A 24,294-nucleotide genomic window follows, 5' to 3' on the forward strand; every position below is an offset into this window, starting at 1 on the left:
GCTATGTTGGGGACTAAGGTTTGCCTCTCTAACCTGGGACTGCTCCAGGTATATTGAGATTCTGGCGATCACTCCCAGCTAGCATGCCCATTACTTCCAAAAGACACCAAGGTGGGAAAGGTTGGTCTGTAGAGAAGGAGCCACATGGAGAAAAAGAAGCTCCACCTTGAAAAGTTTGCTTTCTGATAAAGCCAGGGATGTAACAACTTCAAGCCTATTCCAAATAAAAGAAATTAAGTTGGTATGAAAGTGTTTAAGATCATGAGCTGAGTTCCTTCTTTACGGCTCTTTTCTCTGGCCATGATGATCCAAATTAATTATTGTGTATAATATCAGTATAAAAGGCAGCATTGCATTCATCGCCTCCAAGTGTAGTTATAATTAAGTCATTTACATTCCTATCTATGCTGGTATATGGATAGCAGTATAATAAAATGATTTGGATTACCTGTTTACATGTAATTATATAAGTTACAGCATTTAATGTGGAAAATACTTCATGTAGTAGGCATATACAAGGATAAAGTTAATGCTCCAGAGTTTAAGGAATCTGTGGGTTGTCTTCACCTTGAATCTGCTTTTCCAATTACAGGGAGAGTTTAATTAATTAAGGCCCAGGGGAACAAAGGCACTCTCCCTGGATTTTGCCCCTAGACTGCAGTTTCCTATTTCTGCAGTCATATGGTAGAACTGAGACATTTTGTAATTGCAAGCAACATGATAGTAGCTGTTGCCCTGCATCTTGTAAACCCACTTTAGACAAAGAAGCAATGACATATGTGGAGGCTTGGATTTTGTAATAACTACCTTCTTGTGTATCAACAGTTTGAATTGTATTCTTTATAATATTGTGTCACAAAAAAATGGGGTAATAGCCCTGGTCATATCAATTCTCAGATGCTTCTGCTACCATAAGTAGTGGCTGCTCTTATATCTTGATTGGTGATGATGAAGAAGAAAAGAATACTCCTGAATATTTTATGTATTTCAAATATATTTCAAATATATGTTTATAATTCCCATATTCATAAGCAAGCAACTTATTTTCTAGATTTGGGTTGTTCTTGGGATAGATCTGAATAGCATAGCATAGCATAGCATAGCATAGCATAGCATAGCATAGCATAGCATAGCATAGAATAGAATTCTTTATTGGCCAAGTGTGATTGGACACACAAGGAATTTGTTTTGGTGCATACGCTCTTGATGTACATAAAAGAAAAGATACATTTGTCAAGAATCATAAGGTACAACACTGAATGATAATCATAGGGAACAAATAAGCAATCAAAACATATTAGGAAACAGTCAGTATAAATCTTAAGGTTACCAGCAACAAGGTTACAGTCATAAAGTCATAAATGGGAGGAGATGGGTGATGGGAACGATCAGAAGATTAATAGTAATGCAGACTTAGTAGCTAGTTTGACAGTGTTGAGGGAATTATTTGTTTAGCAGAGTGATAGTGTTCGGGGGAAAAACTGTTCTTGCGTCTAGTTGTTCTGGTGTGCAGTGCTCTATAGCATCGTTTTGAGGGTAGGAGTTGAAACAGTTTATGTCAGGATGCAAGGGGTCTGTAAATATTTTCACAGCCCTGTTTTTGAGTAGTGCAGTATATAGGTCCTCAATGGAAGCCAGATTGGTAGTAATTGTTTTTTCTGAAGTTCTAATTATCCTCTGAAGTCTGTGTCTGTCTTGTTGGGCTGCAGAAGCAAACCAGTCTCGGTTGGGGAATCAAGCTAATGAGATTTTGGTCAGAAAAAAATAGAACCAATACTAAAACTAAGTTAAGCTTAGTATTTTGTACAAATTCCAATATTAGATCATTTGACCAAATTAAGTGTGTTATGCAAACAGAGGCATTTGGCTGTTAGCACCGTAGGTCTAAGCCTATTCACAAGTATGGCATTGGGCATATTTGTTATATAATCCAATGTGAGCCTTTCAAGAGTTTTTCTGATGAGGTAGTAAAAAACATGTTTAAAGTTTTTGAAAATTAGGCTAGTTTACAAAATACGATACTAGGGGTAATTAAGTTGGTAAAACATATCTTTTATAATACTTTGGAGCTTTTTATTCTAGTCTTTCCTGGAGCTACTTAATAATCTCATCCTTTTCATCATGTGCTTTCACATAAATAGCCTCTTCGAATTATCCTAGCAACTACAGTACATCATGTGAAAGTGGATAAAATGGCAAGAAGTTATAGCAGACTGCCAGTCACTGGTATTTGTACATTATACTTAATAGCCATGTTTTGTGTGTGCTTTTTAATTATTTCATATGAATTTTGCTCTCTATTTTCTATCTTGTTTCTAAATAACTCAGATGAATCACTCTAAAAGCAGAATTTACTATAATATAAATTCAATTTATATTATAACAGCTTAGCTCCTGGAGTTGTGGGTGCACCATCACTGAGGTTTCCAAGAAAATATTGGACAACTGTTTGTCTGGGATGATATAAGGGCTCCTGCCATAGGCAGGGGGTTAGACCAGAAGACTTCCAAGGTCCCTTCCAACCCTAGGAATCTATGATTCAATTTAAGTTACATTTAGTTGTGTCCTGTCCCTTCTATTTCATGTAAATCTACTTTAAAAGTTTGCTATTAAAACTTCAGAGACATTTATTGAATCACAAAAGAACACATACTCTTGATGTATGTGATACCACTTCAGATATATTCTACATATAAAATCTAACCAAGAATTACAATAGTAGTGTCCCAAAAGCAGAAGATGATGTTTCTCTGAACAACCTTTCTTGGCACATCAAGGAAGGCACATCAGCTCTTACATGAATAGCTGCCATGTCAAACATAGTATCTTGGAAATAAGAGCTTTTCTTTAGCTTTCTTTTTATTATTGAAAAAATTACAAAGGGGAGGGTGGAAATTATAACAGCAGTGTCAAAATACAAGCTTCACCCCTGTGAACATGTATTGTGACATCACATGCATATAAAAAAGGGGCAGAGCTCATGGCATATGTTAACAATGCATCCAATCAGGTAGATACCTCCAATTACTGTACAATAAAGGTAGGAATCAGGCGTGAAATCCAGCAGGTTCTGACAACTTTGGAGAACCGGTAGCGGAAATTTGAAGTAGTTCAGAGAAGCGGTAAATATCACCTCTGGCTGGCCCCAGAGTTGGGTGGGAATAGAGATTTTGCATATCCTTCCCCTGCCATACCCACCAAGCCACACCCACAGAACTGGTAGTAAAAAAAAATTGAATTTCACCACTGGGTAGAAATGTCACTTTAGATTCGTGGTGTCAACTAAATGAAGTATGAATGAACTATGCAACTTAATGTGCAATAAAATGCATCATTAGTTACTTTCCAGCTTTAGTGCACCTACCAAACAAAACTCTCAAACCTACTTATAAAAACAATTGTGGAATCCTGGGGGCTCTCCATGTAAATCCCATTTAGTGAATAGGATTTGCTCACCCAGAGAACACCAAAGAGTTAACCATTCAGTTCTGAGCTACATATATTCTATTCAGTGGTGGGATTCAAATAATTTAACAACCGGTTCTCTGCCCTAATGATTTCTTCCAACAACCAGTTTGCTCAGAAAATTAACAACCGGTTCTCCCGAACTGGTGCGAACTGGCTGAATCCCACCACTGATTCTATTCTATTATTATTCAATTGTCATTCAATTTATTGTTTTTATTCCATTGTTACAGGGGACCATTCTTGCTAGCGGGATTATTATGGCAGGGAAAAGGCATTCAAACAATGACATTTTCTCACTAAGATAAATTATATAAATCTCTCTTTCTTTTTCCTGTCATACCACCCAGTGGCATTTGAAATGTCATGAACTTGTGCAAACACCAGAGGCTGGTACTTAGTAATATTGCTAATAAGTGTCATACGGTTAGCTTGCTTCTGCCAAGCCCTGTGTGACTTTACGAATGTTTTTTCCTGATTGTTGCAAAGTTGTTTTCCTCACTCTGGCTTTCTCCAGATATTTTAGAACTACAATTCCTAGAACTCCCAATCCATTCTAAACACGAAAAGGGTCTTGTTAGGAAAGGTTATTTTAAATATGGACCAATGCTCATTACATTAATAAGTATGTCTTTAAAAATTAGTTGTCTCTAAATCTGTTTCTCCTAAAGAACTTCGAAACAGCTGTCCCAGTGCTATAGAAAAACCATTTGTAGTATCATAAGGGGCACTCGCCAGGTATGATCCCTGAAGTTAGATGGACAAATAGCTAACCTTTTCAATACATTCTAAATAATATATGCCTTCTTTGACATAATACACTGTCCCAGAATTCTTTCTACAGAATTGATCTGTTCAGAGATAACAATGTCCTTATTTTTTTCTAATCCAAAAGGTTTCAGTAGTGTTTATTTTGTAACAGAACAGAATAACAGAGTTGGAAAGTACCTTGAAGGTCTTCTAGTCCAACCCCCTGCTCAAGCAGGAAACCACATAACATTCCAACAAATGGTTGCCCAGTCTCTTCTTAAAAACCTCCAGTATTAGAGCACCCACAACTTCTAGAGGCAAATCATTCCACTGTTCAATTGTGTCCTCCTCTAGATTACGCATTATAATTTACGTCTTTGGGCTTAGTAGCTCAGAGAATTCTATTCCAAATGCATCTAACATTACTTTCTTCCATGTGCCATGTGTGTTTTTGATTGGTATACAAGATAAAGTAGCCAGTGTCTTATATAAAGTTCTTTCATGATTAATTATCAGAGTAAGTTCAAGAAAAAGAGATTTTTTTCTATAAGCTTGTTTAATATCCATTAGAAACCAGAGGTAGATAATTTTATCTTAATTCTAGAAGTGTTTTGAATGATTCAAATATGATTTGAAAGCTATTCTATTTTATCACTCAAAGGTTTAAAAACAAGTGTACATAAATAAACAGATTTGGGGGGGGAATCAGAACAAGGGTGGAGCACTCTAGTCAGAAGCCTAATTTAGGAAACATAAGATTCATAAACTGTTATAAAAAATGCAATAGATGCACAATTAGGCTTATTATCCAATTATGTTCATCTCCCATAATGGATAACATTACTGGAATGGATTCTTTTCTCTCTGCCAATAAATAAAACTTAACATTTAAAATTTAAATTAAAATTTTAATACAGGATTATCAGTGTCACTGAAGTCTCACAGATGATACAGCAACTCTGTTCTGTAGCTTCAGAATTTTACTGTAAATAATGTACAGTGAATACAGGCTTATGGTGTTCAGAGGAATTCAACCAGAAGAATGGTTGATAGTAATAAAAGTTGTGATGGGCAGGTGAAACATAGAATTCCAAGTACAGGTAGTCCTTGTTTGGTGACAATTGGTACCAATAACTCTTTTGCTAAGAGTAACAATTGGAAATCATGTGATTCACTTAAACATTACTTCACATTCACTCATTAAGTGAAATATCATATGACCACAATGGCTGATTTTACATGTGTATTCTGCATTAATTCTGCTTGCCAAAAATGGAACCTTTGGAAAATGACCAAGGAAACATTTTGTACCACTTGCAGATTTTTTACCACTTGAAATCTTAATTCCATTTATCTGAGAATTTAATGGGGAGACATATATGACTGGATTACAAACGTTTTAGCAGTTTGTTTCAAATTTGGTTTGTCAAATCGTAACTGATAACCATAAACCATCATTACTAATCCCAATCCTTGGGTAAACACATCATGGTTAGTTAGGCTCACACACACAAAAAAAGATGTAAAGGGGAAAAGGCAGTCTGGAACCTGCTATGATGCCCAATCGCAATTAAAGATGAGTACAGTTGCAGGAGTTGCCAAGCTGAGCTACATGTGCATCCAATCTGCATTTCAGACATCTTTGTCCCTTGGACTCTGCCCAATTTGCCAGTTAGTCATGGAATGGGAACTGCCAAATAGGAAATCTCAAAAGTTGCAGGCCGGATTGAGATGCTGAATTTAAAAAAAATGGGGAGGGGGAACCTTCCGGATGGAGGCTTTCATATTCCATAGTTTTGTTGGGTTAATATGTTTTGTTAATATGGTTTATTGGGTTAGGGATTTTCTGTCTTCACTGTGAGTTGTATTGTATTGGGGGTGGGGGGTGCATTGAGGGAGCTCAACCAATCTCATCATACATATAGAATAGAATAGAATAGAATAGAATAGAATAGAATAGAATAGAATAGAATAGAATAGAATAGAATAGAATTTTATTGGCCAAGTGTGATTGGACACACAAGGAATTTGTCTTGGTGCATATGCTCTCAGTGTACATAAAAGAAAAGATAACGTTCATCAAGGTACAACATTTACAACACAATTGATGGTCAATATATCAATATAAATCATAAGGATTGCCAGCAACAAGTTATAGTCATACAGTCATAAGTGGAAAGAGATTGGTGATGAGACGATTAATAGTAGTGCAGATTCAGTAAATAGTCTGACAGTGTTGATGGAATTATTTGTTTAGCAGAGTGATGGCCTTCTGGAAAAAACTGTTCTTGTGTCTAGTTGTTCTGGTGTGCAGTGCTCTATAGCGTCGTTTTGAGGGTAGGAGTTGAAAGTTTATGTCCAGGATGCAAGGGGTCTGTAAATATTTTCACGGCCCTCTTCTTGATTCGTGCAGTATACAGGTCCTCAATGGAAGGCAGGTTGGTAGCCATTATTTTTTCTGCAGTTCTAATTATCCTCTGAAGTCTGTGTCTTTCTTGTTGGGTTGCAGAACCAAACCACACAGTTATAGAGGTGCAAATGACAGACTCAATAATGCCTCTGTAGAACTGAATCAGCAGCTCCTTGGGCAGTTTGAGCTTACTGAGTTGTGCACTGACAATAGAGATTTAAAATTTGAGTTCCCCAGGAAGCCTTTCCCTTAAACCCCACTGATTTCAATCCTGTTGGGAGCAAATGCGAGAGCTGGGGTGGGGTGGGGGGAAGAGATGAGGAAAGAGCTGGAGGGGGTGAAGGGGAAGCACAACTTGCTGGGAGTTCAGTGTCACAAGAGAGCAGGCAGCGGAAACTAGTCAGAAGGTTCCTTAGCAAGAAATAGCCCTACCGCCTTTCCCTCACACATTCGAGGAAAGTGAAGAAATAGTAATCAGTGGGGCTGAATAACGGCGCTGGAAGCCTGTCGGAAAAACTGCTCTAAAGTTGGCGAAGAGAAAAGAGTGAGCTGCCGCGCCCAGACGGTGCCGGAGCGAGGTGGGCCCAGAGGCGGGCGGTGCTCAATGAGCTGCGGGGGGATGCCTCAAGCAAAGCAAGAAGCAGCGGCGGAACACGGGGCAGCCTCGGAACTGGCTTCCGCGTTTCGCTCGAGCTTTTTCTTCTTCGTCAGGCGGCCAAGGCTGCGCGCGGAGCTTTGGCCAACGGGAACGTTTCCCGTCAAACGTTCCCTAAAGTGGCTTAGAGAGCCCCGCTGGTGGGCTGCGCGTCGCGGGAAACGGCCAAGGCTAAGTGGAAGTCGCCCCCTCGGTCTCTCGCTGAGGACGAAGTGAATGAGGAAGGTGGGAGTCAAAGGCTCGCAAGGGGTTTTTCTCTCTCATAGAGAGACGGCTCCTCGGAGGCTGAACTTCAAGGAGAGAGACCGAGAGAAAGAGTCCCACCGACCGGCGGAGAAAGAACTGCTGCGTCGCGGCTGAGCAACCGGGCATGACGGCTCCCTAGGAAAGTAAGGCTGGGCTCGGAGGAGACGCCCGTTTCGATCCCGAGCTTAGCCCACCGCCGTTGCTGACCGCGCGGCAGGGTAGGTAGGCCGCTCTCTGTTCTGCCCCCCGAAGTGCCATATAAATCTCGCGGGCCTTTTCGCTATTTTCTCTTGCAGGTTCTGGGCACGTGTCTGTTGTCGAGATGGCATCCAATTAAAGGAAGGAGCGTTAAGGCGAGGTCTGCGTTTCTCTGAATAAAGGTCAACTTGCGTCGGGGTTGGGCTGCTTAGACAAAAGACCGGAGAGGCGCTTGAGTTCTCTCAGGAACAACCGGTTTTGGGGTGGAGTAGTTGCTGGGAAGTTCCCCCGAAAGGGTGCTGCGGAAACCGCCTCTTTTCGGATTGCTCATTGCACGAAGCCTGAGGAACGGATGTGGCGCTCCGGTTTGAGCTGGGCGAAGTTAACAACATTCCGTTGCAGTTTCTCCAAGTAAGTGATCCTGCTTTAGGTTTCCCAGCCCTACTGCTTTTCCAAAACCTCGGAAAAGCTCCAAAATATACGATCCGTTTCTAAATACGTTAGCTTCCCTTCAACAGTTGCTCTCTCAGATTAAAAAAAAAAAATCTGCTGGGGGGGGGTTTAGAGCATTTGTTTATCACTAATTGTTTAAGCTTTCCTCTGGGACTTAGATCATCAAAGTTACTTTTCTGACACGTGCCTATTCACACCTGTAAGGATTGCAAGAGCAAGTAGCTGTTACTTGGCAGAGATGTCCAGCTGCCTTGATTTATATATTTTCAGTGGACCTGTTAGCTGAGTCCATCCAGGGGAATTGCTTGTTGCCAGGATCTGTTGTTGACTTTGAATGTTGACTCATCATACTATTATGGAAAAACAAAAAGTTGTAATCTGTTGTTAATGCCTTATTCTACTGTAACAGAGAGAGTCAGAATTCAATGCTTCTTTTTCTTTCCCTATCCTTCCTCACTTTTTTCCTCCTTTTCCCTTCTCCCTCATTATCCTCTTTTTTGCTTTTGTATTTTACAATACCTTATAACTTAATTTAAAAATGTGATACATGAATGTTGACTCATGTAATTTAGTGAGTCTGATCAAGTGCTTAGGGGTAGAGCTCCGTTCTGATAGTGACATTGATACTTCTGTCACTGCTCATCCTGAGAAGCTTATTCAGAGCCTCCCAAAAACTGATCTCAAGGAAGCAGTTAAACGCATTAATCTGCAAGTTGATTTGAGCAGGACAACTCCCGTGGGAATTTTTATGATATATAGAAAGCCAGGCCCTCTGATAGGACCATTGGACTGCTTTTGGAAATTAATAGAAGTACAAAATCCTTTTTAAAAAATAAAAAGTGGCTGGGTATATAGGGCCAGCTAATTATACCTCTAGAGGTAAGGATATCGCCAAATTCTGTCTTATATCCAGCAGTGGACCCCAAAACTGCATGTCATGTTCCAGTAGAACTCTGGGAGCTCTTTTCCAAATTTTATATGCTTGTCCTCAGTAACAGCCTGTACCCAATCTAGTAGCTGACTCCTAATCCAACTGACTTTTTGTATGTATTGCCGAAATTGAGAAATCAACCAAATGAAAGGGTTTAAAATTTCCAGTAGCAATCTTATTTCAGCTAAAATGCTTAAAAACAATGTTGATGTGAGGGAAACCATTCTGGCACTGCTATTCCCCTTTATTGTTAAAACAATCTAATTTTTAAACTATTGGAGCATAAGCAGACTTTATTTGCATCAATACAACAAATTATGCGATAAACATAAGAACTCCACAATTGACAAAATTATACAAAAATAAAATATTGAAGATAAAGTTAATGTCAAGTACAGGAAATCAGGTTGTTCAAATGAATATAGGTTTATTGCATGCTAATGCTCTCTACAAGAATTTGAACTACTAAGGGTCAAAGCAAATTTGCGGTAGATAAGAGTCATTAGAATTGAAGGTGGGCTGGACTTAGATCTCTTGTGTGTGCAAAGGAGCTGCAGACTGATGATGCGTTTGACCCTTCCCTCACGCTCAGCCTGATCGTCTCCTGCAGTTTAATGCCAATGGAAATCTTTTTAACCTAGATTTTTAACCTAGTGATACTATTATTTATTTATTTATTTATTTATTAGATTTTTATACCGCCCTTCTCCCGAAGGACTCAGGGCGGTTTACAGCCAAGTAAAAACATAGACATAGACAAAAATTAAAAACGTATTAAAAAACTAATTATAAAATGGCCAAATAGAATTAAAACTAAAATAAAACCATCCTAAAACCCCACTTAAAAATTTCATCAGGCTAGCCCCGCATGGTGGAATAAAAAGGTCTTGAGCTTGCGTTTAAAAGACCGGAGGTCTGGGAGTTGACGCAACCCCGGAGGCAACTCATTCCATAGGGCTGGAACCCCCACAGAGAAGGCCCTCCCCCTGGGGGCCGCCAGTCGACATTGTCATATTCCCTATTTGGCTTTAGGAGAGCCTGAAGATTCAATATTGCTTTCAGAGCTTAGCCTATAATTAAATAATTAAAGTTGAAGATTATGGTCTTCACTGCCCAACTAGGGATATACAAGCAGTAGTGTTAATGAATAGACTACCATAATTGCTGTAAATAAAAATAGGTGCTGACTGGCTGCTGAATTTCACTGCCTGAAGACTAGGACATTTTTCCTGAGATTGCTTTTATAGACAAGGAGACAGGATTGTCACAGTGGCCCTGAAGCCCTTTATGGTCAAATTGCTGTGTGGAGCTCAAGTAGACTTAGATGCTAAATCCAACTTTGCCTCTATTTCTGAGTGCTCTGTTTCAGCCAACAAGACATATGCCTTATACTGTATTTTGGCTGGAGTCAGAACTACTGAGAGTTGATAGAAAAGTTTTTCATGTTCAAATACTGATGGAAATTATAATTTTACCCATTAGTTCTAGCCAGATGCATAACTACAACAGCCAGCTACTCTGTGAATATTTGACAGTAATCTCTAAGCCCATATATTTCTGTCTGCTCTATGCTCTCTAGTGGGCTATTCAGCAATATAACATGTCACTGTCCTTGAAGAGTGACAAGTCAGAACTATTGGAGGTATCCGTTTTTTCTTCCGTAAGCTTTTCCATGAGGAATTATTTATTTTATTTATTTATTATATATATTTTTAATTTTTTTTAATAAAAAGTTTTATTTCCATTTTCCAACAACCTATTCAATATATAGTCTCTTGTTCAACATTAGTCATTAACTTTCATTTGTTACTTATTCGGACCTGCCCAGCTACCACTTCCTTCCTTAACACAACTTTTCCTCCTCCCTTCTCTACTTTCTTCTACTTTCTTCATCCTTCCTCTCCTTCGCTTTTCTACTTCCTCTCCTCCTTCCCCACTCTTCTCTTCCACCCTTTCTAACCCTCTCTCTTTCCCCTTCTTCTTCCTCTCCTTTCCCCCTCTTCTACCTCTCTCTTTCCTACCTATTTTCTTCCTTCACTCTCTCCTCTCCCTTTCCATTCCCTTCTGAAGTGGCAGCTGAGCAGCCCCGATTTCATTTCAAATTATTTCTATTTCTTAATTACATATCTTCAATCATTCCTTTACATTGATCTTTCATCTCCCCCCCTCTCCCCCCTTGCCCTCCCTCCCCCCTCCCCCCCCGAGACTTCCCAGAACAAAGTACAGGGTATAAAATTAACAATCATAAATTAAAATACAACATAAGTCATAATCCATAGCTTCTTCCATTCCATTATATATCAGTCCATTCCATTCCTAAAATCTTCAGAATCTTCCAATTAAATTAGTATTTCCAGTTCATCAATAAAATACATAGTTTTTTCCAATGTTCATCGATTAACACCAAATATATATCAATCCATTCCACTCCTGAAGTCTTCAGAATCTTATAGTTTTTAATATTCAATCTTCATCGATCAAGACCAAGACGATATTCCATCTTCCAGTATTCATCAGAAATTCTTTTATAATATACCTTTCTTCCTTAAACAGTCTCCCAAATATAATTCATATTTCCAGCTTAAATTCTTAAATTTTTATCCAAACACCAAATATAAAGAATATTCTATCTTCTCATATCTTTAATATCACTTACATAAATCAAATAACATTGCTAATATTAATATTTCTTCAATTTACCTTACATATGTCAAATAACATTATTAAAATTATACCTATAACTTATATCCAAAATATATCAATTATAACAATTAAGTTCTATTTAACCAAATACCAACATTACATCCATAATCCAAATTCATAAATCTTCCTATCTGTCCTCCAAAATTAAACAATATTCCATCTTCCCATTTCTTTATACCTCACATATATCAAATAGTAACACCTTATACCCAAAATAGATCAGTTATAAAAATTAAACCCTATATATATATTTTTTTTAAAAATACCATCAAAATCACATCTTATGCATTCTCCTTCCCCTTGTCTTCTATCTTACACATTTTCCACTATCTGCTCACCAATCAGCTTAACATCTAACAATAAAGAATTTCCAATCTTTAATATATTGGTGTAAAAATCTCTTGTTTAAAAACTTATTAAGAAAAGATAAACCTCCAAAAGTTCCTATAAATTTTTTTTTTCCATATTTGAACTAAATAAGTTTTCAAGATTTTAGTAGTTAGTTCTGTTCGCCATTTATAAACTGTAAAATCTACCAAAAAGAGAAAAAAAAATTCAATAAATTTTTCTTCTTAAACATTGTGATAAAGAAAAAGGTAAAAAGAAAAAAAAACATTAACAGTTCTTATTTATTCCATTTAAAAAGTAGCTTGTTATGTTCTTCTTATAGGTTCCACGCCAGCAGTTATAATAAGCATTTCCTTAACTTTCACTTCCAATACACAAAACACCATTTGCTAAAATCTTCTTACAAGCAAATGCCAGCACACTCCAACACTTTTAAAAGCAGTTGTTTTTAATTGCTTAATTGCCATCTTCTTTTAAACTTTATTTCTTAAAATTAAAATTAATAAAAAAATCTTTTTAAATTTCTCTGCAACCACAGTCTTAAAATCTCTTCCTTTATCCTTTTGTAGTTATAACTTTCACTTTCCTTTGTATATTGCAAACGCCATTTTATATCCACTCAGGTTGAAAGTTAGTTCAAAGGAAAGCTATTTAAGAACCAAAGTTAAGATTTATTACTTGCAAATTCTTGCTAGTCCTCCTGCTTCATTCTGTCTGTGTTGAGTTCTCTTTAAAAATAAACCTCGGCACAGAGATGGTCGCGGCTTCTCGTTTTGTATAAACAGACGCACCCTGGGAACGGAGCTTCGTCAGGCTGAAGGGGAACTCTCACCCTTCGATCCCCTGGTTAAATTCTAGGGGCTCCTGGGGAGCTCTACCCAAACCTGACCACTCTTCTCTCCTCCTTCTCCCGGGGGAGAGAATTCCAAACCGTTTGACAGCCCATTTACGCTGTCAGGGACGGTTTGACGAAAACCAGGGCAGACAATCCCAAAGGGACGTCCACGAAGTCTGCATTGCCAACGGAAGTCTATTTATTATATTTTTACAGCGCTTGTCTCCCAGTAGTTCTGAGCAGTTCACAAATAAAAAGCATAAACAAAAAACAATAAAACAGTACAATAATAAAAACAAGAAATAAAAACAAGCAGCAACCAAAACAAAACCCACACTACCTAGAAGAGAGCTTTAGTCACCCTCATCCAAGACCTGGCCTTTGAGACCCTCTGAAAATACCATCAGTGTGGGGGCCATCCAGATCTCAAGGAGAACCTCAACATATATCAGCTTTACAATATTTACAACACAGAAATTTATGGTGTTTCTAGAATTCATCAGAACGTTCTAGTGGAACCTCTGCCTCATTTGTAAATGGGATATTTTTATATATTTCTGTTAGATTTTAAATATGTCTTCTTATTTATGCAATGAGGCATGAGAGATGTTGGACTGTAATAAAGAGTTGTCTTGTGGGATCTCAAGTAGCAGTTAACATTGCAAGAGCTGAGTTGTTTGCTTGAAAAAGCTGCAGAACAAATCTAAAGGGATTAATTTTTCACCCACCTATGAATGTAGCCTAAAACATATACAGGAGGAAAGAGTTTTTGTCAGCCTTAGCAAATCTCTATCCTTCTGTTTCTTTTAATCAAAGCATAAACCTGAACATGTGCATATAGTATAAATCCAATTCCACTATGTAGAAGTCACTCCCATTCTTATTTTAAGAATCTACTTCAATCTGACTGAAGGCCTGGTTTTCAACAGTTGCTACCTTGGCCAGCCTCTGAGATAGGTTGTATCAGGAAACAGGCAGGGTGGATGAGATTCGGTTGCTCCTCTTAGAACCTTCAGTGTAGGGGTGAAATGCTCCCGGTTCAGACCAGATTAGCTGATCCAGTAGCAATGGCGGGTGATTCGGAGAACCAGTAGCAAAAATCCCTGCCCACCCACCCATTCCCAGCTGAGCCATGAGATCATCAGAGCCTTTTTTGTTTTACTTTTAAAAGTATTTTTTTAACAACCTCTTCGACCGAAGAGGTTGTAAAAAAATGCTTTTAAAGGGTTAAAACAAGGCTCTGATGATCCCAGCTGAGGTGCCTGATCATCAGAGCCTTTTTTTTATTTTTAAAAGCATTTTTTAAAAGGTAAAAAAGCTGAAGCCTGCTAGGCAAAAAATGGGGTGGGGTGGGGTTCATTTTTGAGAGAGAGAGAGAGAGGAAGGAAGGAAGGAAAGAAAGAAAGAAAGAAAGAAAGAAAGAAAGAAAGAAAGAAAGAAAGAAAGAAAGAAAGAAAGAAAGAAAGAACTGAGTAATGGAAGTATCCCTTAGTACCCAGCCTATTCCTATTGGATGGCTAATTCCAGAACACAGTGCTGTTGGCTCATTCCTTTGTCTCTCTCCAGTGTCTCCATGAAACTGTTAAGAGATGTTTTGTTGCCTATTTTTATTTAATGGACTGGCAGTAGGAAGGATGAAAAAATTGCTGATGTTCAAATCCATATAGCATTTGGCAAGATGGTAAGCAAAGCAATACATGATGTTGAGTTGGTATAATAAGGATATTGGGTATATGGAGGTTTTTCTTATGATTGCATTATTTTTCTCAACAATTTAATGTTGCTTTTGGCAAAAGGTGTAGGAAAATACAAAGGTTTAATTATGATTATAGGAAGATGTCCAACCATTAATGCATTTAACCTTAGAAATACAACAGGGTTTGAAACAGCCTAAGGTGAGTGATGAGACTTTTGGTGATTTCCTCTTTATTGTAGCTGATGGTAATGTTGTTCTTTTAATACATGATAAAAATCAGTCAAACAGTAGAAGTAATATACTAATTTAAAATAATTTCTCAAAGAATTAGTATTAAGTAGCTGAATCAATCAGATGCCACTTCTTTGAGCCATATCCACTAAGGCCACTAGATTGGAAGGGAGATAATTCTTTCCAGTAAGCTTGCAGGCTACTTGTCAATATAAATGTCATCATAATTCAGCTTCTTGCTCCTTATACTTCAAGAAATTCCTTCTAAATAAGAATCTGAGGTTGAAATCTTGACCATCTGGGATCCAGAAGCATGCTATTGCTCCCAATTTATAGGAATTGTTGTTTGAAGGTTCTTCAGATTAAGGGGCCTTAGGCTTAAACCCTGTAATGCAGGTTAGTGTCTAACTCAGTTTTCTTGATACTAACAAGCAACAGTACTGTAAATTTTATACTTTCAGCAAGTCCTGACTTTGCCTGGGTTAAAAGATAAGAGTTGAAATGTGGCTAGTACTCTGATGGATGACTACTCTCAGGGCTTCATACCAGATTATCACAATTAAATTCTTCTCAAGATGGCCCAAAAAATTTAGCATAGTAGATATATTGCAGAAAATTAAGAAGTCAACGTATCTTTTCTTTTATGTACACTGAGAGCATATGCACCAAGACAAATTCCTTGTGTGTCCAATCACACTTGGCCAATAAAAAATTCTATTCTATTCTATTCTATTCTATTCTATTCTATTCTATTCTATTCTATTCTATTCTATTCTATTCTTAATAGCTATTCAGAATCTTTCTCTATTGAAGTAAAAGTTTAAATCCTGGGTCTCTTCTTTCCACCCTTGTGAATCAACAATCATGTGATTGCTTATTTCCTTTTCTTTGAGAGTTTCTACTATATGTCCTTTACAAAATGGCTTGTTTTGGTATGAGAATTAGAGATTCCTGCCTTAGCTTCAATCTTTATTCAAAGAATTCCAGAGATATAGCGTAGACTGGGAAGTAAAAAGCAGCAAAGAGGAGGAGGAAAAATGGCATTGAATAAATTTCATGAGCAGCTCCTCCTTAATAAACTCAGAGAAAATCATCACATCACATTAATCATAGTGGTTAAAAAAAAAAGGGCAAACTTTCTGTTCCATAAAGCAACTTCCCAGCAATCAATAAATTATGGAGGCCTGTTGGATCAAGGACAGTTTTATGTAATCAAACCTTCCTAGAGAAGCGGACAAACCGGATTTCTCTCTCTTGCTTCAGAGACTGAAACTACTGGTATATATAGTCTAAATGAAGTTTTTTTATATTTGCTATAACCTCTGTAGAAATTCTTAACACTCTTAGTATCTGACATGGAATTCCAAAAATATCTCTTTTGCTTCCATATCTCTAACTTGGGGGGGGAGGGGGAAATAATGTACTATACCACTAGCTCGGGTTAGTCTTTCTAATTGCCCAATAACCTGAATGGAAAAAAACCTCCCCTCATGGATTCAACAGTGACTGATCCCAAGTCTCCTTGGCTAGCAAGTCTCCTCGGCTAGCAGGTGCCTACAAATCTTTGTCACTGCTTTCTGGGAATATTGCCATTTGGGAAATATCTAGGGAGATTCTCAGTCATTCAGATCAGGGTCTCCAACCTTGGCAACTTTATGACTTGTGAACATCAGCTCCCAGAATTCCTCAGCCAGCAAAACTGGCTGAGGAATTCTGGAAGTTAAAGTCCACATGTCTTAAAGTTGCCAAGGTTGAAGACCCCTGATCCAGATCATGGTTGCCACAAAGGTACTTTTTCAAAGGCACAGTCCAGTTGCCTTTGAAAAAGCACCTTTGGGGCATGCCAGTTGGAAAAGGATTTTTTCATTTCTGTGCTGTGTTATCCAATTTGATATCCTTCTGTTCCATGGTGGAATTCAATTTTTTTTACTACTGGTTCTATGGGCATGGTGTGGCTTGGTGGGCGTGGCAGGGGAAGGATACTGCAAAATCCCCATTCTTTCCCCACTCCTGGGGAAAGAATATTGCAAAATCTCTATTCCCACCCCACTCTGGGGCCAGCCAGAGGTGGTATTTGCCAATTCTCAGAACTACTCAAAATTTCCGCTACCAGTTCTCCAGAACCTGTCAGAACCTGCTGAAAGCTCCCCGCTCCTGTTCCAGGAAACTTGGTGAGTCAATGACTTGCATATTGAGAGCTAGATATCCCTGAAATTTCCAGCAGTACCCAAAATGGGTCAAGGAAGACACTGTGCAGGATTAAATATCCATGTCTCAGCCTTAACATCAAGATAATTAGGCTGTGCCTTGCTTCCATCTCATTTGTGCAGTATATAGCACCTGTATACTGCATGAATCAAAAAAAGGGCTGTGAAAATATTTCCAGATCTCCCACATCCTGGACATAAACTATTTCAATTCCTACCCTCAAAACGACGCTATAGAGCACTGCACATCAGAACAAGTAGACATAAGAACAGTTTTTTCCCGAAGGCCATCACTCTGTTAAACAAATAATTCCCTCAACACTGTCAAACTATTTACTAAATCTGCACTACTATTAATCTTCTCATCGTCCCCATCACCTATCTCCTTCCTGTAACTTTGTTGCTTGTATCCTTACGATTTATACTGATATTGTTTCCTGATTGCTTATTTGTAGTCTATGACTATCATTAAGTGTTGTATTGTTAAGTGTTAAATTTGTACCCTATGACTATAGGGTTGTAAGTGTTGTACCTTGATGAAGGTATCTTTTTTTTATGTACACTGAGAGCATGTGCATCAAGACAAATTCCTTGAATGTCCAATCACACTTGGCCAAAAAAATTCTATTCTAACTTTCCTAATCAGAATTTGCTGCTGATAACTGTTTATATTCCTCCCTCTATCTCTTATCCTCATACTCCAGAAATCTGGTCAATAGCAGAAATCTATAGCATCAGGCTAGAAACAAGAGATCATGAGTTTTAATCTGGCCTTATGCACAAAGTCAGCTGGATGACCTTGGGCTTGTCTCTTCCTCTCAGCTCTTGGAAGGAGGCAATGCCAAGCCAATCTAAAAATTACTTCAGAGATTTGTCCAGGCAGCATCTGAGAATTGGACCAACTTCATTGTGTGTTCCTTTTGACTTCCCACACAAGGCTCTTTTTCAGAAGACCAAGAGAACGGCGGCCCACCTCATTCCAGGGAAAGAATATTCCATAGGGCATAGGCAGAGAAAGCTTTTGTTGGGGTCTGCAACATAGCTTGCCCGCCTGACTGGGTGGGCCGGGCCAATGTGATAGGGCAAATCCAGTTTTGTAGGTAGCCTGACCCATGCAATGTAGGGCTTTATAAGCCATAACTAGCAGCTTAAACTGGACCCAGAAGCAAACTGGTACAGTTCACAAGGCAGAGGTATTACATGTGCCATTCTTTTGGTACCCAAAAGAGTTCACACAACTTTGCATTAGTTGAATCTTCCAGATACTTTTCAATACATACCAAGCTATTGAACGTAGGGATAGTTTCTGAAGTGAGCAAGATTTATAATAATAATAATATCAGAGTTGGAAGGGACCTTGGAGGTCTTCTAATCCAACCCCCTGCCCAGGCAGGAAACCCTACACCATTTCAGACAAATGGCTATCAAACATTTTCTTTAAAATTTCCAGTGTTGGAGCATTTACAACTTCTGCAGGCAAGTTGTTCCACTGATTAATTGTTCTGACTATCAGGAAATTTCTCCTTAGTTCTAGGTTGCTTCTCTCCTTGATTAGTTTCCACCCATTGCTTCTTGTTCTACCCTCAGGTGCTTTGGAGAATAGTTTGACTCCCTGTTCTTTCAACAAGCATTTATTGCCATAGCTGTATGAAATCTGTCATACAGCTATGTTTATCTGTGTTTATGAAGTAATCCATAATTGAATTTCACTCAAAATCTAAAGATAAAAATAGATCTTATCAATACTGTAGTTAAGTTATCCCATAACTTAGAATGCTATCCATGGAGAACAATAGAAATTTGTGTTGTTGTTTTTCATTTTCTTTCACTTGAGGAATTTTCTTCATATTGAATGAAATGCACTCAACTATCTTCTAACCCATAACACCCAGAAAATGTTTATAGGACCAATCATCAACAAGCAGTCAATATCTCATAATATCTAGTGGTCCTTCAAAGCTGTTTATGGATATATCATCTTTACTTGTATTACTGCTGATAAAATTATTTCAAGGAGTGTGTTTATTCATTGCTTGAACCAAGAAAAATAATTTACTGCAGAGCTTTATTTATTTGATGGTTTGCCAATGTATGACTCAGTACACTTATTGCAATATATACTAGAATATAGTTTTAACTCAAAGAGGATATTAAAAACTTGGCTTATCTCTTCTAATAACAGAGTTTAACTGCATTGGCAGAGGGATAGTGAATAATCTACTCAAATTAAAATAATAGAATTCTTTACTGTAAAACCATAAACAAATTATTCCTCTGTTGTTGCGAGCTCAGTTACATAAATCTATTTTGGATGGTGTCCTTGGTATTCTCTGAGTTTGATTGTTTGCTTTCAGTTATTTCATTAGCCAACTGGGAAAAAATAATCAGTGTGAAACAGAGTGGGGTTTGCCCCCAGTTTATATACAGCAGTTTGCCCTGCCAATATATGCAATGTTTTGGTAGTTCCTTGATTAGGGTATTGTTTTCTGCTTAATTTTCTGCTTATTTGGTGTTGGCTGCTGTAAAGGATGTGTTTTGGTTTTTTTGATTCCTTCTTAGATTTTTTATAGTCTCTTTTGGATGGATGGAATGAATGGAATCTGTTTGAATGTAATTAGATTCAACAAGTATTTTTATAGACAAACATATTGAGCTACCTATAAATTAGACGAACAACTGCTGAAAGAACTTGACTTTGAGGTAACACTGCAGAGAAGCACTTTGAATAGCTTTCAAAACCACAATACTAGACTTCCAGTCTGAAAACTGAGACTTGTGTTTACCACTGATTTCTCACAATATAAGCTGGCAGCAGTTCAATTTAAGTGAATTAGCATTGGCTTGGAATATGGTACTGAAATCCCTCTGATAAATACGTTTTCATCAGAATTAAACTGCTGCTAACTACATTGACTGATTTAACCTCTGGAAGTTTAGAAACAAACAATTGTAACTGGGTTCACAATTTCTTTATAGTCCTCAGTGCAGCCTATCACAAATACAGTTGGTTCAGTTATAGCTAAAGAAGGTCCAGTCCTAGACTGTTGTTGTGTGGGATATCCTAGGGCTTGGTTTTCTCTCCTGTTTAATATTTATATGAGGCCATTGGGTGATGTCATCCATAAGCATGGAGTTGCCAATTATACATCTCTTTCCATCTATACCTGAGTTGCCAATTATACATCTCAGCCTCTGATTGCTCAAGTGTTCTGGCTCAGTGTCAAATGGGATGGAAGGAACAGACATAGACTGAAACCTAGCAAGACTGGTTCTGAATATTAAAAAAATCCTAGATCTGGAACAGTATCTCTCAACCTTGGCAACTTGAAGATGTATGGACTTCAACTCCCAGAATTCCAAGGCAGCAAGGGGAATTTAACATTCAGACCTAATGGTATAGTGCAGGAGTCTGCAAACTTGGCTCTTTTAAGACTTGTGGACTTCAACTCCCAGAGCTGGCTGAGGAACTCTGGGAGTTTAAGTCCACAAGTCTTAAAAGAGCCAAGTTTACAGTCCCCTGCTATAGTGGATCCACCTAGGGCAGTGTGGTGGCTCAGCAGTTAAGATACTGGGCTTGTCGGCTGGAAAGTCAGCATCCCAGGTTTGAGACCCAAGTGCCACGCAACGGGGTGAGCTCCCGTCCTCACCCTAACTCCTGCCAATCTAGCAGTTCAAAAGCATGCAAATGAGAGTAGATAAACAGGTACTATTTTTATGGGAAAGTAACAGTGCTCTAGGATGTCGTGATGGCCACATGACTGTGGAAATGTTTGAACGTTGGCTTAATGGCCTTGAAACGGAGAAGATCACCACCCCTTATAGCTGGCATTGACTAGCGGAGTAAAATCTGCAGGGACTCCTTTTTTTACCTAGATCGACAAGTCTTTCTTGATAGTAGCTAACAGCCATGGCTCAGAGGGCTTGTGCGCAAATCTATTTTATGCACCAATTGTACTCATTCCTGGATTAAAAGAATCTACATATAATTGCTCATGCCTTGGTCACTTCTCATCTGTATTACTACAGTGCACTTTATATGGGATTGCCCTCAGAAACTATACTTGGTTCAGAATATAGCAGTTCAGGTGGTTATGGGGATACCTGAATAGGTCCATGTAACATCTCTATTTATGAACTGTTCCGGTCACCAGTACAGTTCAAGGTGCTTTAAAGCCTTCCAGGGTTTGGTTATTTGTGGAACTGCCCATCTCCAAATTACTCTACCAATAAAAGATCTAGCTAGATCCATCTCTCAAACAAAGTCATTTCAGGACCCAGGAAATATGCCTTCTCTATCACTTCCTATAAAATATTATCTCTCCCAAGATCCATACGGCTCTAGACTTATCTTGCTTTTGTGAGGTTTTGAAGACCAAATCCCCACCCCATCCCAAAGCATTGGGTCAAGAGGATTTATGAGCCTGATCACTCTGATTGTTCTGGTTGTTGAATTTGCCTCTGGTGGAATATACTTTATGGTGTATTATATTTTAGGTTTTTAAACTTTATGTTGTTTTCATTACCCTCCTGAGTAATTTTTCAGAGGATTGCTAAATTAACTTACTAAATAAAGAAAATCAGGTATTTTCTTAACATTTATACTTTATTGAATAAACTAATTCAATTAAAACTTTTATAATTAGTTTATCAAAGTATAAAATAACTTCCTCTCTTCTTACTTTTCCATTTTTTCTTTGTATTTTATACTCTGATAAACTAATTAAAAAGTTTTAATTGATATAGCTAATTAATTTCAGAACATTTGCTTCCAAAGATAATAATTGCATTTCCTTCCCATGTTCTCTGCTTAACACCAGGCACAAATAATAATTGCAAAGATGTTGGAAATGTGCAATAATGTCTATGTAAACTTCAGAAACCAAGAAGTATGGTGGGAAAAGTAATACTGCAAGTAGCGTGAAAAACCAAATGTAATGGAGAAGGTATAATTTCTGATTTGGAAGGATTGTCAGACAGAAAAAGATGCACATTTATTATCTCTCCGATTGATAGGAAAAGTACAGCAGTAGATTGTAACTGAACATGTGGAGAAATATGTTACCATTTCTACCCCTAGCCAATCCTGAGTCTTCCAAGTCTAGCATTATATGATATCCATTAGGTAGCATTAGAAGAGTAGGGCATGGTGAAGACATTCGCCTCCCACTTGGAAGATTGAGAGTTCAATCCTAGATAGTGGCAGCATTTTCTCTCCTAGGGGGCAAAGAAAAAATATCTGCTGCAAACTTTCCATAGGCATCCAACGAGGGCATCTGGCAAGTAAACAGCTCCATCCAGTCGCTCTGATTCTATCCCGAATAGGGACTGCAGGATCATAAAAAGGGAGTTTAGAAGGCAGGATTAGATTAAAAGAATTGTTGAGTTGAGTGGAGTGGAGTGATAATTTGAAATCTCATTAGCAGAGCTGTTTTTTCAAGAGTCCCTCAATAAAATATGCTTATGAATGGTTGCCTGGCCAGACTAAATTTCCTAAATACTCTTCTTTGTAGCTGAGACCGTCCTATCAAGGCTTTTTCTTTTCAGAGCAACCTTAGATTTTAGAGTTTGCCAGGGCATGACAGTTAATCTCTAGAAACTCACTATTTCCAAGCTAGCAGCAGAAAAGGCAAAGACCAGGCTTAGATAAATAATTATTTTGTGGATGCAAGAAGCTCTTCAATTTTTGAAGGACTTTTGTTAGCATCTTCTCTATAGTCTTCTTGATACTTCTGTAATATTAAACTACCTGACAAGGTAGTTTATCTCATTGTTTGACTTGAATCATTTCCTGATTTCTTTATCAATTGTATCTTTTATATTAACAAAGATAAATGTTACAATTTACAATCAACTGCTATTAAACTTTTGGGACCTGATTTACCTCCAGTACAGATATGTTGGCAATACAGTTAGTGTCTGACTCAGGCATGATTGTGTTGTATAAGGACATTGAGAAATGTTTATAATATCTTAATTTTTTTTTCAGATGACATGGTGAGAACTGAATGCTTGCAGATTCACTAGCTTCTAACACATTCTTTCCAAAGTGCATTGTCATGAGGTGTTCCCTGAAACGATCACTTGCAACAGCCTTTTCTCTCTTTGTGTTCTTATTAATCATGATTCTGGCTTCTTGGCACCATGAAGATCTTGTGATGGTAAGTCTAACAACACATTTGCTGAGAGAGAAACAGAGAGAGAGACACACACAGAGAGAGAGAGAATAACACATATGTTGTTGAGTTCTTGCTCTATTAGAAGTCCCAAAATTGCTTCATAAATTTTGAGTATTTTCAAGAAACTGCTTTAACTAAATTATGTTCTCTCTTGGATGCAAGTTCTCCCTTTATTTTCATGCTGGTTTGTCCACTGTTTTATAGTAAACATGAGGATAGAGATAAGCAGCCTAAAAATTAGCAGCCCCTTGTTAAAATGTTTTGGCAGAAAATCAAGCAGAGAATGTCAGTGCTGATCTGTACAAAGAAATAATGATGGAACTGACAATTTGCTGCCTAATTTGCTCCCGATATTGTCTAAGGTAAGGAAAGCATAATGTAGTGCTGTTTTTTGAAAGAACTGGTGTTCCATCCAGGTTGTGGCCCCTATGGGAAGAAAGGCCTCTCTCCATTTCTCCAAAGGTCATACGTACTGTACATTGGTACCATTAAATTTTTTATTTGATCTAACTCTTAAAAAAACAATTACACTAAGTATGCATTATTATTACTCTGAAATGCAGTCTTTTAATTAAAATGTGTGTCCCAAAAATTGTGTGTATGCCTGCGAGTCAGGTTTTTACACCTGAGAACTGCATGGACAAGTCCCAGCAGTTTTCTTGGGTAGATTTTTTCAGAAGTAGTTTATCATTGCCTGCTTTCTAGGGCTGAGGGAGCGTGACTGGCTGACTTTGTTCCTAAGATGGAACTAGAACTCAGGGCCTATCAGCTTCTAGCCTGATCCCCTAGCCACTACAACAAACCAGTTCCATAAAACTTGGGAATGCAAAAATTCTTAGTCTAGAAAGTACAGATCTAGTTGGAATCCTTAAAAATATGATTGAATGAAATTCTAAAACACATCTACTTTTAATCTTGCCATGGCAAGAGTTTTTAAAACCAGAGGGTGAAGTAGTGGCATATGTAAGGACCTCTGCTTCAAAATTAAAA

General features: G+C 38.0%; 1 protein-coding gene across 2 annotated transcripts in view; it reads left to right on the forward strand.

Moving 5' to 3' along the window:
• The first annotated feature begins 6,134 nt into the window (after positions 1-6,134).
• Positions 6,135-24,294, forward strand: part of LOC131194758 (alpha-1,6-mannosyl-glycoprotein 4-beta-N-acetylglucosaminyltransferase-like) — a 28,845-nt gene continuing 10,685 nt past the window's right edge. The window contains exons 1-3 of one of the 2 annotated variants that reach the window (XM_058176134.1): positions 6,138-7,744; positions 7,823-8,135; positions 23,115-23,286. In XM_058176134.1, the coding sequence (XP_058032117.1) occupies positions 23,134-23,286 (153 nt within the window). In that variant the 5' untranslated portion in view covers positions 6,138-7,744; positions 7,823-8,135; positions 23,115-23,133. Of the gene's footprint in view, positions 7,745-7,822; positions 8,136-23,114; positions 23,287-24,294 lie in introns of both variants that reach the window. The other variant, XM_058176135.1, reaches the window with a different exon arrangement.

The sequence above is a fragment of the Ahaetulla prasina genome, chromosome 3, assembly GCF_028640845.1.
Source record: "Ahaetulla prasina isolate Xishuangbanna chromosome 3, ASM2864084v1, whole genome shotgun sequence".
NCBI classification, from domain to species: Eukaryota; Metazoa; Chordata; class Lepidosauria; order Squamata; family Colubridae; genus Ahaetulla; species Ahaetulla prasina.